Genomic DNA, 17,774 nt, shown 5'->3' with positions numbered 1-17,774 from the left:
ACTCAGTGTGGGTCAGTGTAGTTTGGTACGGTGAGAGTACGACATCTAGCGTTCATCTGGGGTCATAATTCCGTTCCGAGTAAATACTTCAAAAGAGTCCTTATTCTTAGGGATAAAGTATCGCGTTGAATACCTTATTTTTCAAACATATAATCTCAAAGTTTGGCTTTATCTTTATTGAATCTCATACATTATGTAGAAAATTAACTTAAACGTGGGATGCGAATTGATCTTTTTCAGGTTTAAAATATGTATTGTTAAACTTTACTGGATCATACAATTTAACAGTGGGTTTCATTTGGTATATTTGCAGAGCTGTAGATCAGGTTACAGGCAGGAAAAACACAGATGATCAGAGGGGGTTTTCTGGTGAATTACTCTGGTTAATCATAATAAAGGGTAACATTCTGCCCACAGAAACACAGAATAACAAAACAAGAGGAAACCAAGGAAGATAGGATAGAAAGAGTGAGAAAAAACATCTCCCTTCTCTTCCTTGAAGCCTGTGTCATGTGAGAGACCTTGTCCTGGCCAGCCTCGGAGACCGGGTTCTGTAATGTGAACCTTGTTTTAATGAGCCTGCTGTCCCATTAATTTAAAACGATTCTAGCTGTCCTGTAGCCTGTAGCCAGCAGCGATATCACCCTGCAACTCACAACTGGCCGCCCATGTGCGTCAAATTATACCTGCTGCTCGAGTTTATTCATTTTAATTATTTTATTTTCCACTTTGTGAGAAAGTCCAGAAACCCCTGCTATGGAGGTACAGTCCTTGGTGTGATCAACTACAGACCTTTATCACACCAAGGAGTTCATCGAGGCTTTTGTAAGAGTTCCTGCGCGTTTAATATTGAAGCATCATTACTGCGGAGCCATCATTCATTTTTGTAGTGCAGATGAAGGTCCCTCTCTCTCATGAGATAGGATTGAGTTTGAAATGCATTCTCCTCATTCCAGCTCGCCTCAGACAATAATAAAGGATAAACATTCTGCACACAGATACACAGTGTACGAAAACAGGTGGGAACCGAAGGAAAATAAAACCCCATCTCCTCTTCCTTAACGCCTCCAGCTTGCCCTGGTCCTGTAATTGAGTGGTTTGTCCATCCCCAGTTGGCCAAGTGTGCAAGTCATTGTCCAGGGGCATCTGTGGGTTTGACTTCGTTCTGACTGTCTTTCTTGCTGCAGCTATGTCGTGTCATATTTTTCTTCAATGCTGTACTTCTGGAACAAGTCTGAGAAACTGAGAAAAGTGTACATTTCCAAAAATGAAAATAAAAATGTCTTGAATGTCAGGGCTGTGTGCTAGTGGGGTTCAACTCGGGATCACCTGGGGTTCCCCCTTTAGCATCTAACTGTGAGGACACCCCAAAGGCTCTGACACACACTGTCTTTGTGCCTCTTTTAACAGCAATGTGATTTAAACAACAACAACAGAAAATCTGTTAGATAACTTATTGGGTAGAAGCACAATGGATATTTTTGGTCCTTTATATACGTTTGCCTTTCACGTGGGTTCAGAATGCAGAGCATGAAGATGAGTCAAAGTGTGTGCTTCCATTATTCAAATACAAACTGGGTAAAACAAACTACTACAGTAATAATAATAATTATAATAATTGCTTACACTTATATAGCACCTTTCTGGACACTCCACTCAAAGCGCTTTACAGGTATTGGGGATTCTCTCCACCACCACCAGTGTGCAGCCCCGCCTGGATGATGTGACGGCAGCCATAGGTTGCGCCAGAACGCTCACCACACATCAGCTATTAGTGCGGAGGAGAGCAGAGTAATGAAGCCAATTCATATATGGGGATTATTAGGAAGCCATGATTGGTAAGGGCCAATGAGAAATTTGGCCAGGACCGGGGTTACACCCCTACTCTTTTCAAGAAACTCCCTGAGATTTTTAATGACCACAGAGAGTCAGGACCTCGGTTTTACGTCTCATCCGAAGGACATCGCCTGTTTACAGTATAGTGTCCCCGTCACCATACTGGGGCATTAGGTCCCACATGGACCGCAGGGTGAGCGCCCCCTGCTGGCCCCACTAACACCTCTTCAGGGCAACAGTAACGTGTAAGAGAATCCGGCCTTTCCACTCAGACTGGATGCCACCCTGGTCTCTCTTGTGGAGCAGCAAAGTGTCTGAGGGAGGGCCAGACCTCTCAGCCCTGTGTCCTTTGTGTCTGCTGCACTCCTGAGTCTTTTGTGTTCTCTGTTCCTTGGCTGATGTGTCCTTGTCAGGCAGGCTCTAACGATTCTCCTCGAGACGCAGGGGCTCGCTCTCTGTACGCAACGTGCACACCTATCCCACAAGGCTGCAGCGTGAGAGGGACGTCTTACTGTGCCCCTGGAATCCTGCCAGCTCAACACAGAGTAGGGAGGAGATCCGAAAGCAGAAATCGAGGCCAGCTAGACGAGTGTTTGGTAGCTGGTATGTTAGGGGCTGTGGGCAGGGCTCTGTGGAAGACAGACATCCTCTGTGTGAATGTAAATCCCTTTGGGAAAAAAACAATGTCAGCTGAACAACAACAATAAGAAGTATGTAAGACAGTGGTATAGGAACAGGTTGAGAAGGATGCTGAATAATTGCTAAATAGAAGTATAAGAAGATAATGGCTTTATATACAATTATTTATGAAAATTCTTACAGTAACAGATCTCTAATGGCCAGTGATCATTACATAACTGTGAATTGTTTGCTATAAAGACAACATAATACTTTCTTTTAGTATACTGTTAATGGTTCTGGCATACTTTCTCGAGGTGTATTGCTGGTAAATAATAATTATAAAGTCCCTATCAGCATACTGGGGCATAAGGACCCACACAGACTGCAGGGTGAGCACCCCCTGCTGGCCCCACTAACACCTCTTCCAGCAGCAGCCTTAGTTTTTCCCAGGAGTCTCCCATCCAGGTACTGACCAGGCTCACACCTGCTGAGCTTCAAGGGGCTGGGTGACAGGGTGACAGCTGCTGGGATTTAGTTCCTGATTAAATATTTCACATAAATCATCATAAAGATTGTTAGTGAAAGTTTTAATGATGAGCAAGTATCACCTTGAAAAAAAGCACAATTCCTGAACTCTTTGTATTTAAACCACTAATAAAGTAAATTACATATTTTACTTTATTTTTGAAGTCTGTATCTTTGATTTAATCCATTAAGCACCAGAATGCTGTATAACTGCCCCAAGTTAATCAGATACCTTGGAGTGCATTAGTGTCAAAAAACCTCATTGTTACGAGTGAGTAGGAAGCTGAGAAGAAAAGGGTCAGGTAAATGATGAAGATTTACCAATCTAGTGCTCACAGGATTTCTTGTTTGCACAAAAAAAGTGAGTTTGGAATGAGAGGCATTATGTAAAAACACCTGGAATCACAATAACACCCCCAAATCCGTAGTTTAACTACCTGCCTGAGCTATCAACAAGTTGTCTAACCTGCTGATAGACACATTAGTGTTCAAACTACCATCAGCTAATGCTTTAAATAAGTGTAAAACTTTCAAACTGGTCTTCAAAACTTTTAAACTCGTTTTCCAAGTGTCTCTATGTTGAATTCTATGCTCGTCTAAAACGTCCACATAAATCATTTAAATTCCGTTTTCTGTGGTGTAAGAAAGAGGACATCAGATCTGGGATTATGTAATTGAAATTTTGGATTATGCAACGTCCTTGGTGGTGAACTTGTTACATTTGTTCGTTGATCCTCATTTTAGATTCATAAAACACAGAATCTAAAACAAGCTATTTGTTTATACAATTATTGGAATGCGTATATTTGTTTCTGTGCCTGTTCTTTGATCAGTTATACATGTAAATGTTTTCAGGAAAACTGTTGCACAGAGAGAAAGATGCTCAGCAAACTACATAATGGGTGTGGTGGAGACACCTGGTGGCCACAACAGCCTATAGCATGTGCGAACATTGAGGAGTTGTAGTCCGGACTGCGGAGGAGTGTTTTCTCCTCGTGAAAAACATGCAACACAGACAGGGCAGGCTCCATACTCAAACAGCCCTCTGGGGGAGCGAAGAGCCTCCTCTCTTGAATTATACGTGTCATTTCCCTCTCGTTTCCAACTCGGTTCCCTGCTTTGTGTCCTTTGTCAAAGAAACACGAATCAGGCAGCCTTTATAGTCTTTTCTGATTGAGATGAATGAGATTGACTTATTAACTTTATTATTGGTTTATTGAACCTGTCAGATATCAGACAGGTTATTTCAGTTCTGATTCCAACATATTTTTGGAAAAATGTGGCGACTAAAATTGTCTGCATTATTCTTGACGAGGCCTCAATCGAGTACAGTACAACTTTATTAATATTATACATTTAACTACATTTACAAATATGCAGTTTACCAACTACATATTCACCAAAGCTATATTCCACACAGAATACAATACAAACATTCATTAGGGAAGAATACTGGATTCTTCAATCATTATAATGGTAGTAAATCGATCAACTAAAGATCTAGCTCAACACCGCTGTTTCAGTTACGTGAATTCAGACTGGTTGGCTTTCATGAGCTTACCACAAAGAAAGAACTTTGTCTTTTAAGGAAGTACCTCAAGCACACTTCTCCATTTCTAATCTGGGAGAGAACTACTATTTTTTAAGTGACGCAATCAACCACAATGAGCCTTGAAATGACGCATCGCACAAGGAACTGTATGAAGATAGTAAAAGTGGCCATTTTGTTACTAGGTGCTAGTAAATGTGTTTTCCCCAAATAACCATAAAGCACTTAATGCAGTATAAATAACTGATCATCTCCAGAAATTGTTCAACCTAACAGTCCAATATCAATGACCATGGGCAGTATTCGGAGTAGCAATAATATTTATTGAGGATTTCTCAATAGTGTTCGTATAACAGTATACACATAACCCACATAACAGCAGCGAAGAATAAAGAGAAGATGTACATTATCAGCTTTAAGAGTAAACAGAGGTCTTCAAGTGACCTCAACAGCCTGAGTGTCTCTCATGGACAGGGGAAGCATGGTCTTCAGCACAGTGAAAGTCTAAATCAGCAGATCTAAGGTCAAGAGTTGGACCACACTCATGTAACATAGTGGCTTAACAGAGGGAGCCGGTCATGGTCACAGGTTGTCCGCCCCTAACTGGTGGATTCGGGTGTGCAGAACCCTCCGAATCAGCCACAGCCGCTCCCCTGCTGTCGCAGCCTCCAGGCAGGACCCACACCTTCAGCCCTTTCGCCCTGCGAACGTGTGGCTCATCCGCTGCAGTAGCTTGGGTGGGGCTCCCGACGATTCCGGCTTTGTTTCGCGGGCCGCCTGCTGGAGAGACACAGGGGTGCGGATCCCGGGATCGAGAGCGGCGACTAGTAGACGGGGTTGTGCAAGGGAATAGTTCCGATGATCACCGGGAAAGTCACTTCGGTGTCGAAAGCACGAGGAATATCCAAGTAAACCTGGAGAAGAAAAATGCAGTTAGACCCTAACATCCCTGTCAATTACCCTGCCCTCATCTGTCCTCTAGATTTCTACTCTTTAGTATTGACCGAGGCTCAGGTTAGTCCTTTCCTGACAATTGCGTTGCATTAAGCAATCAAGGATCACCACAGGTGTTGTTTTGCTTACACTGAAGTTACAGGAAAACGCGAGAGGTTACAAAGACACGGGGTTTAGCCTGTGTTTTCGCAGCGTTTCCAAAGAAAATCATAGATTACAGTCATCCTCTGTATCAGCTTTCAACTTCTCAAAAGAACTTCTTCAAAAGAGCTGAAGCTTGCAGAGACAATGGACAGCTGTTCTGCGGATAAAATGTTAAGTTTTCCATCGAGCGTCTGGCCTGCAGTTCAACAGCGGGTCAGGCGTGCGATCGGGAAGGAGAGGAGAAGGGTTGCTTCCTCGCGAGCACGGACGAGAGAGAGGAGGAGATGGCGACACGCACCACCACGCTGTACTCCACGCTCATCAGGGCGCAGTTCAGGAGTGAGATGGGGGTGTCCGGAGGAATGTGGAGGACTCCTTCGCTCCACGCGTCTCTCATCCTGCCGCCCACGGGCGGCCCTTCCAGACTGGCGATGCGCTTGGGGACGCGCTTCGTCTTCCCCTGGGCGTGGAAGGTCTGCAGCTGCTGAAGGGCCACCTTCGGCCTGACCTCGCGCGAAGACCCGTTCTCGACCTCCGTGAAGACCCTGATGAACTCTCCTGGCAGTGGCAGGAACACAGCACAGGGCAACGTTCATACTGCACAGTCACACCTAGTTTTGTATCACCAAACCAGGATTTTATAGATATTATTCATACCAGAGCCGGTCCTAGTTTTGTGGGGGGCCTGGGCAAGATCTTGGAAAGGGCCCCCTCTGGATCACAACTGGCGCACACACAACTATTATCAGCTCCCACCCCCAACTTATTTTACCAGTCAGAACAGTGGTTCTCAAACTGTGGAGCCTATCCCATGGAAGCAAAGCACAAGGCAGGATACTCCCTGGGCAGGACACCAGTCCATTGCAGGACACACAGACACAAGGGCCATTTTTCTCAGAAGCGAATGAACCTACCTAGTATGTCTTTGGACATACCGCTGTGGTAACCCAATTAATAATGTCACCCCAGCTGAAGCTTTCAATTCTTATCTGTGCTCTCTTATTCCTAACCATTGCTCAGTCTAAAATCCATGCATGAAGCTCAATATGTACAGCCATAAGGTAAAGAGTGATCCAGTTTTCAAAATCTAACTCTACCAAATAATGTACTCAACGATGAAATAAATGAATTATAACACTATAAAACTTGTATTAACCAGCTTTGAAAAACATAATAAATAAGTTACCAACAAGAACAAGAAGTTTACATTAAATTTAAATTTACATTTAAGATGACATGCATGTTAACACTGACAGTAATAAATAACAATAAACAGCATCTCTGTTACTTCAAAACAACAGCAAATTGTAATGTAAAAATCACTGCACTGAACCCAATGCAGGAAAGAATTGTAGAAATAAATATGTAATTAACTGAGAAACAAATGCACTCAATAGATCAGTAAGCCTGAGCAGATGAGAGAGTTTTTCTAAATCAAACTTTCTGTAAATCAATTCGCCTGTATTTTTGGGAGGCAGAATCATAAATTGCATCTTCATACGATAGTAAGCGACCCACTGCGTGGTTGACGCTCATGATGTCCAGTCCCACTGAGACGGTCTTGTGTCACGACCGACTTCAGGCATGTTGTTATCAACTTGAGCTCTGAAAGGTCCTCTCTGCCCCTGCCGCTGCCACTGGGAGACGGACTGCAATCCGGAGAGCTACAGGTTGGGTTCACACAACACCCTCATTTAATGAAATGCAGGATAAACTGCAAGGAAAAGTATTCATTTTAATGTTCATTATGTATAATCGCTTAACAGTCTTTTCTACTGTACCTTCCCTTTCACGCTTTAGCATGGCAGGGAGATCCACATGGCCTGCATACTGTTGTGGGAAACATGAAACACCGCCCTCCGCCCTGAGCCCCTCCCCGACTCCGCCCCTCCGTGACGTAGTGCACGGGTGTCCGAGGCTCATCGTTACAAACGGGGGAATGGGACTCCCTCCTGTGACGTCACTCGGCTCAGGGTCCAAATGACGTCTGTAGCTGCTGATGCTGCTTCTCTTCCAGAGGCTGAGTGCATGTTGGCAGATCACTTTTTTAAAAAAGATTTCTTTCCATCCTCTGCTCACAGTTTGATGAAATTGAAATTCACCTCTTCAATCCCCGCAACAAAGTCGTGACGCGTCGTGTTGTTTCGTGTTGAGCAGACTCGACTCACAACGGGGGTAGGAAACTAAAGAAAACTTGGTAATACGACTGTCGGTTTATTCAAAGCTTTGTTCTCCTAAACAGATTTCATCTCGTCTGTACAAAAAAAAAACAGAACGAGGAACATAAAACGTTCCTTCACGTAGAAAGGGATTGATAAAAGAGAAAAGATAAAACCCGGTCAACTCAAAGCTTTGTATGATTTAAAACTTCGTCCTTCTGTGCGTTTACCCACATACACCGTGGGCACACGGATACTCATCAGCCCAACTGGGGTTACGAAATAAATGCTTTGTGTCGACATGCTTTGACTCGATTGCATATGAATCTAAAGCAGCCAAATAAAATTTCGTTTTTACAGACAACATTGTTCGTTTTAAAGCTGTAAAAAAGTTCAGTTTTACCAACAGGTGAATATTTATATCCTCCATGTCAATGTCTCTCCACTTTGGTAGGCTAGAACTTGCAACGTCACCATGCCGCGGAGTAATTTGGGGTATCTGGGGGTGATCCCCTTCACCGATGCGGACCTCAGAGGGGGGGCGCATTAAAGACGCACAGATTTAGAAATGGGGACACCCTGAGCCCTTGCAGACCTGAGCTGAATCGTGCACACGAAGGGCACAAGACCACAAGCGTGTAAATAGGGACACAGGCCCTAGTGATACACCTCCTGTAGCCGAACTTGAAAATGTGGCTCGTCTACCCTGTCTGCTTGTGAAGAAAGATATAAGATGTGAAGAAGGGGTTAACCGATTCCTTTCTGCATGAGGACTGGACTTCTTGTGACACAAGACATTCCAGGCTTAGAGTTATGGCAGAGAAGGGGGATAACTGATAAGGATTCCAGATGCCCCCCTTCTCAAGGAAGGAAACCTAACACTGACCATTTGGCCAAAGTCTGTGAATTGTCCGAACACCATGACCTCCCCCCATTACCATAGTAATGAGCTACGTCAGAAGTGGCAGAAAAGGGCTATATAAACTGGAAGTTTTGTACCGGCACTTTGAACAATACTTCGGCTTTATTGTTCCTTGCATGCAATAAAACTCATCTGTTTAACTTCCTTTCGGGATCCAGAACTTATTTGTCTGTTACAACACCAGCTACGTGGATCTGACGGACCCGAAAGCAAATTAAATCCAAATGACAGTATCCCGCATAGGATGCATTATTACTGTGACTTGAGCGCACCTCTGTTTTAATATCACTCATCTCCGCTCAGAGATATATTCAACCATTATGATTGGTAATTTTTCCATTAGAGTAATCCACGGCATGAACAGAAAGAGCCACTACAGGGAATTCCCCACTCACAGTTGAACGTGCCGATTAAAAATATGCTGTGTCGCACATTGGGGGGCTTATACTAATAATGTATTTATATTATTAGGTAATAAAACCAGCTTTGTTAAAGAAGTCAATACTCTGGCAGCCCAACCTGATAAAACAATGTGAAAACAAGATCTCAAATTAATTATCTTTGTGATCTCAGGTGGTGCTGGACATCGGCGCAGTCGTGAGCCTAATGGAAACTCCACAGTCTCCCACCTCCCAACCCCCTTTTCGTGACCTGCATCTAGTTTTGGAAAGTTACCAGGGAGCAGTGGGTGTGGAATTAAGACAGGGCAGGAGGGTCAGAGTGACACTCCCTCAGAAGCACCTGGACAGACGCCGGGCGATCCTCGAGCCCTCACCTGGGGTGTAGCCCTTCCTTTCAATCCTGGCACTCAAGGTGATGGGGCCTGAGGTACAGCACAGGCAACCCAGAGTCTTCTCTTTCGATCCCAGCTGCTGCGACTGGACACAAGGCAGGAGAGAGGCCATTAGCAACCCTCTGTGTCAGGGCTGGCTGACATCCTAGGCTCAACATGCAAACCATTACAGCAGGGTTTCTCACTGCAGCCAGCGGGACCCCTGCACGTACGCGTCTGTATTTAGTGCTGTAATGGAGGGCACATGTTGTTGGACAGGTGTAGAGTAAAATTTATGATTATCAATAATAATAACAACAACTTTCATGGCACCCTGCTTATCTAAAAATTAATTATTATCATCATCATCATCATTAATAGTTAAAGGCCAGAGGGAAATTTGGCCAGGACGCCGGGGTTAAATCTCTACTCTATTCAAGAACCACCCTGGGATTTTTAATGACCACAAAGAGTCAGGACCTCGGTTTTACGTCTCATCCAAAGGACAGCGCCTTTTTACAGCATACTGTCCCTGTCACTATACTGGGGACCCACACAGGACCCACATTAGGACCCACACAGACCGCAGGGTGAGCGCCCCTTACTGGCCCCACTAACACCTCTTCCAGCAGCAGCCTTAGTTTTCCCAGGAGTCTCTCATCCAGGTAGCTGGAAGCTGCAGGGTGGTAGAGCTGCTGGCACATTACCCGACTCTCACACCGGCTACCTGCTGATGGTGGGCGCACACACGATTACCGTTCTGTGATGGAGCTAGAGCACCACCGCCACCACAACTGTCAAGAGCCACGCTTATTCCCTCCTGCGCTGGAGAGCTCATGGTGAGCTCTATCAAGGTACAATAAAGGGCTTCTCATCAAGAGTAACTGTCGCGGCACCCTGCTTAATCTAAACCACATCCCCAGAACTAAGAGCCCCACGACACAGCCAAGGGTCACGTCTGTGCAGGGCTCAGTCAGTTCTCATACCTGCCTTCAGGGAATCAGTGAATCTCTCCATCACCATCCTGACACTGTGCGAGACAGGAAGTGCAGGGGAAATGCCTTCACATTGCATGCTTCACATTCCTGCTGAGCTTCCACAGCGCAGTCCGAGTAACCCGTGCACTGGACCGATACTTAACCAGAAGGTCAGGCGAGTTGATGTCGATGTGTCTAACCACGGTGAACTCCTTCTCGGCTCGGCTCGCCAGATGCCACGGTCTGCGCAGCTTCGCCTTCAGGAAGTACCTGACCTTCCCATGTGCCCCAGCGAAGGACGATGGCAAATCCCTGTTCAGGGAGACGACGCGTGAAGACACATTAAAAAACACGTTCCTAACCCAGCCTCCAGCGCTGTCAGGGGCTCTTAGGGATGTCTTAGGACAAAGCCAGTATTTACTCTAATCTTAGGTATTCCGTGGACAAAGCCAGTATTTACTCTAATCTTAGGTATTCCGTTAACATAATTAAAAATGTAACCCTACACCTGAAAGCCTGAAACTTGTGTTTCATTGATATGCCCTGCTAATCAACTTTGCTCTGTATTTATTCTAAAAACTTCAGAATATAACTATGGAGTATTTTAATGCAATGTGCATAAGAAAAACAGTATTTTAGTTATATAATTAATTCCTTGGATTTACAACATAATTAAAAGTTGTGGTTGTGAGACCCAAAGGATCCTACAGTGCCTCACACACAGGGAACCCACTTCAATCCAGCGTCCAGTGGTCACGGAGAAACTTCTTCGCTGGCTGATTAATGGATGTCGAACCCAACTCCTGTGGGGGCGGGGGGTGGCAGTGTCTTTTGGCACCCAGGCTCTCAGTTCCATTGTGGGTCTAATTATTGAATTAACTGCCACCGTACCTTTGGTGCATATGTAAGGATGCACCAGTAAGACAAATCCTGCTTGTCTTAGAAAAGTCATCTTAACTGTATAACTGCTTGGATTGGAATAAAGAAACAAGTTCTTGACTCTAGGCCCAGTTAACCGAGTTTGGCAGGCCTGTGTTAAGCAACCCAGACAGTGCAAACCCACAGTGGAATTTTGTCTTAGCTTGGCCATATTTAATGGCCAAGATAAGAGAAGATCACTTTATTGGTCATATATGATTTCTTGTATTAGGAATGTGTCTTTTTGCATACCCCAGCTTGCTCTCCATGAAACACACAGACAGGGAGAGAAGCCTGGGGTCAGAACATAGGGTCAGCCATTTATACGGCACCCCTGGAGCAGTTGGGGTTAAGGGCCTTGGTCAGGGGCCCACCGGAGCAGGATTCCTCAGCCGGCCGCGGGATACGAACCGGCAACCTTCCAGCCACAGGCACAGATCCTCAGCCACAGGGCCACTGTTCCACCCAGCCCAGGTAGTCAGGACCTTGGTTTAGCATCTCATGCAAAAGATGGCACTTCCTACAGTCCAATGTACCAGGGACATTGGATAGGAAATTCTTTTCTAGAGGGGAGTGCGCCAGCTACTGGGCCATAAGTACCACCATACAGCAGCAGCGGCGGTGCAGCATCCTAGCTGTGACAGGGCCCAGCCTTGCTGAGCTTCTGAGACTACGAGGTGGTATTGTAGCTGCCAGGGGGTTTTGAATTACAGTACAATACTGCGGGAGGTTTTTATCTGGACAGGCCTCTAGAGTGCACAGTTCTCAGTATATTTAGGATGACTGTTGTTTTAAACTATAATGGGCTTTCCAGTTTATAGACGGTTTCTCTAGTTGAGTGATGTAAGCTTGGGTCATACCTTTGCTTTTTTTTTTGTTCTTTTCAGTTCTTCTCATTCCAAACATTTAGAGGCATGCCCAAAAGATCAATATATCTATACAGTACAGTTGTTATATCTGTAAATCTATATATATAGCCAGCAACTATATCACCCTTTAGCTCACAGCTGGCGGCGGAAGAGAGGTTACAGCTGCAGGAAATCCTTTCAAACCAGACAGCTCTCACAGACCTGGCCTCTGGAATCGTAGTCCAGCATTCAGCAGCCATATCACTCTGCAACTCCCAGCTGGCAGCCCACTGAAGCTCAGCAGCTGTGAGCCAGGTCAGTACCTGGATGGGAGACCTTCTTGGAAAACCTAAGGTTGCTGCAGGAAGAAGTGTTAGTGGGGCCAGTAGGGGGCGCTCACCCTGCAGTCTGTGTGGGTCCTAATGCCCCAGTATAGTGACGGGGACACTACACTGTAAAAAAGGTGCTGTTCTTCACACGAGATGTAAAACCGAGGTCGTGACTCTCCCTGGTCATTAAAAATCCCAGGGCGTTTCTCGAAAAGAGGAGGGATGTTACCCTGCCATCCTGGCCAAATTTCCCCCATCTCTGAACTGGCTTCATCAATCTGCTCTCCTCCCCCCTGAGAGCTGGCGTGTGGGGAGTGGACTGGCGCACTCTGGCTGCCGCCACATAATCCAGGTGGAGCTGCACACTGGTGGTGGTGCAGGGGATCCCCATTACCTGTAAAGCGCTTTGAGTGGAGTTTCCAGAAAAGCTTTATATAAATTTAAGGAATTATTATCTATACCGCTGTTTAAACATGGGCTGTAAACATTCTGTATTATAACATTTACCAGCTCCTCCCTGAGCAAAATGGCAAAGATGGTGTCTTTGATTCCTTGGGAAAAGCAAACATCTTAAGCAGTTTTAGTTTTGACTTGGTCTGTCAAACCAGCCTTGTTCTGACTGCTGGAAGAAGGATTGTTATTTCTTCCCCAGCTGACAATGGCTTGTTGCACAACCGAGAGTTTCCAGGGAAAACAGGTGCTGGTTCTGTGTCAGTATTGCCCTTTATAGACTTTATCACCAAACAACCCTTTACCTTTGGAAGCATTTATTTTTCTTATCTTAAGATGATTAAATATCCTGTATTTTTTCAGGTTGTTCATGTGAAATTTTCCTGCTACTTGCAAAGAGTTTGGCATTTTCACATGAACTCCCAGTAAAGAGTTTTTGAAATATTTTATTAAGTGTTTTATACATCTGTATGTTATTAGATCATGTATAGCAAACACCTACAGTACATAATGATGACTTTTTATGAAAGTAATTTTTCCTCTAAATGCATCAGCTGTTTTTCCCAACAGTGCAACTTTAAAGGAAAAAAGTTCTTTAGCTGAATTGCTGTAGCTTTATTACATCATAACAACAGAAAAATCTAATCAATATTTAATTCAAAATCATCTCAGTGCTAAAGCATGACACTTAAATCAAAGCCGAATTTCCAACCAGTCGAATGTGTATGTTAAGATGCCGGAGAGAAACCTTTCCATATTTGCTTACTCACATTTGAGGAATCTGAAGAGCAAACTGATACACATGACATCCAGGGGGGATGACAACTCCATCTGGAAAATAAAATAGAGAAATATACAAACATAAAGCTGCTTTTAAATCATACAACCCTGGAGAACCACGAGCAAAAGCTGAAGGGACTGTAAAAGTTAAGGACATTTCCGAGAGCAGCAGACACTTCTCTACACAAAGAGATGCGAGAGAGTGGAACAAACCACCCAGCCATGGCTTTGAAGCCAATATCCTGGCTTAGTGCAAGACAAAGCTGGATAGGATCCTCAAATCACAGAGGGTCTCTACACAAAGAGTAGTGGGAGTGTTGGACAAGCTGCCCAGCCACATTGCTGAAACAACCGGATGGGATCCTTGGATCAATTGGCTACAGACTACCGAACGGACAAGGTGAACCGAGCGGCCTCCTCTAGTTTGTCACCTTATGTTCCCATGTTCACAGAATGACCCAAACTCTACTCTCTCAGAGGCTCAACATCAGTGATGGAGACCCTATTACTTTGGATGAAATGTAAAACTGAGGTCCTGACTCTCCGTCGTCATTAAAAATCCCTGGGTGTTTCTGGAAAAGAGTACGGGTGTTAACCTGGTGTCCTGGTCAGATTTCCCCCTGGCCTTTCCCAGTCATGGCCTCCTAATAAAGTCCCCATCTCTGAACTGGCTTCATCACTCTGCTCTCCTCCCCACGGAGAGCTGTTGTGTCGTGAGAGTACTCAACAATGGCTGCTGTCACATCATCCAGGTGATGCCCCAGTATAGTGACGGGGACACTATACTGTAAAAAGGCGCTGTCCTTTGAGATGTATGAGATGTAAAACTGGGGCCCTGACGCTGATGATAAAAATCCCAGGGCATTTCTCGAAAAGAGTAGGGGTGTAACCCTAATGTCCTGGCCAAATTTCCCATTGGCCCTTACCAATCATGGCCTCCTAATAATCCCCATCTCTGAACTGGCTTCATCACTCTGCTCTCCTCCCCATGGAGAGTTGGTGTGTGGAGAGCGGACTGGTGCACTATGTGAGGCTGCACACTGGTGGGGGTGGAGGGGATCCCCATTACCCGTAAAGCACTATGAGTGGAGTGTCCTGAAAAGCGCTATATAAGTCTAAGCAATTATTATTGTTACAGAAGTACTTATACAAGCTATATAGGTGTAAAAACATAATCATTTATTATTATAAAATATAACAAAATAAAAAATATTTATGCACTTTTACAAGCTATGTAGATATAAAAATAATATTTTTACTATTTTAATAAGAAATATTTATACACATACACAAGCTATGCAGGTGTAAAAATAACAATTTGTTATTATTAAAATTAATAATAAAATACACAATTATTATTATTACACCTATATAGTTTGTATAAGTACTTATATAACAACAACAATACTACTACTACTACTACTAATTCCTTACACTTAAATAGCACTTATAATTCAAGACCGGAAGAGTCCCACCGCACATGCGCACGACTCCGGCGCGGGATCCTGCAAGTCCACAAGCCCGCAAAACTACCCAAAAACAGAAATTCAGAAATCAAGCCACGGAAGTTTAAAAAAAAAAACAAAAACAAAACACGCCGACAGGAAGCAGGGTCCCGACTCGTCGAGCTCGGCCAGCACGGCTGTGCGAGCAGCAGCCCAGCCCTCTCTCTCTGCAGAGAGCGTCCCGAGGAACAAGACCGGAGGAGAGGACGAGGCAGCAGCTCTCTCCCTCTCTCAGTTCAATTCAAGGTGCTTTATTAGCACGTCCGATGGGTACAATCCGTGTTGCCAAAGCAAATAAAAATCCAATTAACACGAACAGAAGCAAAACAAAAAAAATCTACAGACAAATTACAGACATTTACAGCAAAGACATATCATAGAATATTCACATATGCTGTAAACATATGGGGCATTACTGGGAGACAGGCTCACTGTTCCTCAGGCTGGGACAGGAGATCACACACTATTAATAACAATAATAATAATAATAATAATAATAATAGTGCGTGATCTCCTGTCCCAGCCTGAGGAACAGTGAGCCTGTCTCCCGGTAATAATAATAATAATAATAATAATAATAATAATAATAATGATGGGAGACAGGCTCGCTGTTCCTCAGGCTGGGACAGGAGATCACGCACTATTATTATTATTATTATTATTATTATTATTATTAATAGTGTGTGATCTCCTGTCCCAGCCTGAGGAACAGTGAGCCTGTCTCCCAGTAGTAATAATAATAATAATAATAATAATAATAATAATAATGATGGGAGACAGGCTCGCTGTTCCTCAGGCTGGGACAGAAGATCACACACTATTATTATTATCATTATTATTATTGGGAGACAGGCTCACTGTTCCTCAAGCTGGGACAGGAGATCACACACTATTAATAACAATAATAATAATAATAATAATAGTGCGTGATCTCCTGTCCCAGCCTGAGGAACAGTGAGCCTGTCTCCCAGTAGTAATAATAATAATAATAATAATAATAATAATAATGATGGGAGACAGGCTCGCTGTTCCTCAGGCTGGGACAGAAGATCACACACTATTATTATTATCATTATTATTATTGGGAGACAGGCTCACTGTTCCTCAAGCTGGGACAGGAGATCACACACTGGGCTGCCAGTTCAGCTGAGTTCCCTCCTCCCTCTCCGAGTAGGACTGGGGCCCGCTCTGGACCCCCCCTCACCTGGCGTCTTCTGTATCAAGAGCTGCTTCACTTTGAAGTACGTCGCCGTCGCGCTGTAGTGCCGGGTGTCGTCGCCGTGCTTCTCGGACCAGCGCGTCTCGCCCACGCCCTTGGCGCTCAGGTCCAGCGACTCGGCCCGCAGCTCCTTGGCCGCCTCCACCACCACCCGGCCGGTCAGCAGCTCGCCGCCCGAGAAGGTGTTGGCCTCGTTCAGCACGTCGTAGCTGATGGTGAAAGCCCTCACCTTCTCCTCGAACATGGCTGGAAAGAGCTGCCCGCTGCAGGAAAGGAAAGCGGAGAGGGAGGGAGAGCGCCGGCCAGTGCCGAAAGACGATGGTCCGGGCGGAGAAAGTTGCGGGGACGCGTCTCGGTCAAGTCTGGGAGGAAAATCTCCCGACGTCCCAACTTCACAAGCAGGAGAAACCGAAATGGCGAGGTCTGTGCAGAGTGATAAACCCACCTCCGTTGGGAAGTGGGAGTGGTGGTTACTGTGTAAACAGCAGGGGCAGCGCAAAGCTCAGGGCAATTATGGAAATCAGCTGAGCGATCTAGTACCGTTTTTTAAAATAAAAAAAACAAAACAATAAACTAACATTTATTTTCGATCGTGCAAAAACGGTTTACTTCAGAAAATCTGAACAGCAAAACAACTCAACAAATTCAACTTAACTCGAAGGGCAAGCTCGTAGTTGTTGGAATAGTTAACTCAACTTCACTTGAATAGCAAAACAGCAGATACAACTTCATCCAAGCCCCGTGTAAGATCAGCTGCTACTTAGAAACAGAGCGGTAACCTCGACAAGATACTGAAATATGAACATTTTATTTTCACGCTAGTCATTTTGAGACTTCAAATGTTGCGTGATGCCTGGTGTTTGAAGCGTCACGAAGTTCCTGAACATAAATCGCTGTTTCTTCTACAGTTTCATACAGCCGGAAGGCGAAGAGCACGGTGTTATACATTTTGTCTTCTTTTTTTTATCCCCCGGCACCTGTTTGGAGACAAGTTTTAACGTGTAACAAGACTCTGGCCACATCTTAAAAAGACTGCATAAATAGGCTGTTCTTAAGGCTATTAGAACAGGTTACAACAACAAGAGTTCAGATACATCGAGCTATTATTATTATTATTATTATTATTATTGCGTGACTTTTGTGACGCTGAATTTGCATTGTTTCGAGGGCACAGGACCCGAAACGTGCGCTACACAGCTTTAGATGGCCAATTATTGCATGGTTTACAAAAGAAACATGATCCGCTGTACTCTGTTTTAATAATGC

General features: G+C 44.6%; 1 protein-coding gene across 1 annotated transcript; it reads right to left on the bottom strand.

The window, feature by feature from the left end:
• Positions 1–4,833: 4,833 nt before the first annotated feature.
• Positions 4,834–17,485, bottom strand: LOC148837278 (arrestin domain-containing protein 3-like). The gene is made up of 6 exons (XM_088909863.1): positions 16,494–17,485; positions 13,775–13,835; positions 10,624–10,771; positions 9,486–9,588; positions 5,928–6,187; positions 4,834–5,445 (listed from the first exon to the last, which is right to left on the bottom strand). The coding sequence occupies exons 1-6, from the start codon at positions 16,750–16,752 to the stop codon at positions 5,356–5,358; spliced, it is 921 nt and encodes a 306-aa protein (XP_088765989.1). The 5' UTR covers positions 16,753–17,485; the 3' UTR covers positions 4,834–5,355.
• Positions 17,486–17,774: the final 289 nt, after the last annotated feature.

This window comes from Atractosteus spatula, chromosome 3 (assembly GCF_055471065.1).
Source record: "Atractosteus spatula isolate fAtrSpa1 chromosome 3, fAtrSpa1.hap1, whole genome shotgun sequence".
Classification (NCBI taxonomy): domain Eukaryota; kingdom Metazoa; phylum Chordata; class Actinopteri; order Semionotiformes; family Lepisosteidae; genus Atractosteus; species Atractosteus spatula.
The sequence above is the reverse complement of the archived record's forward strand: the minus strand, read 5'-3'. Positions and strand labels throughout refer to the sequence as shown.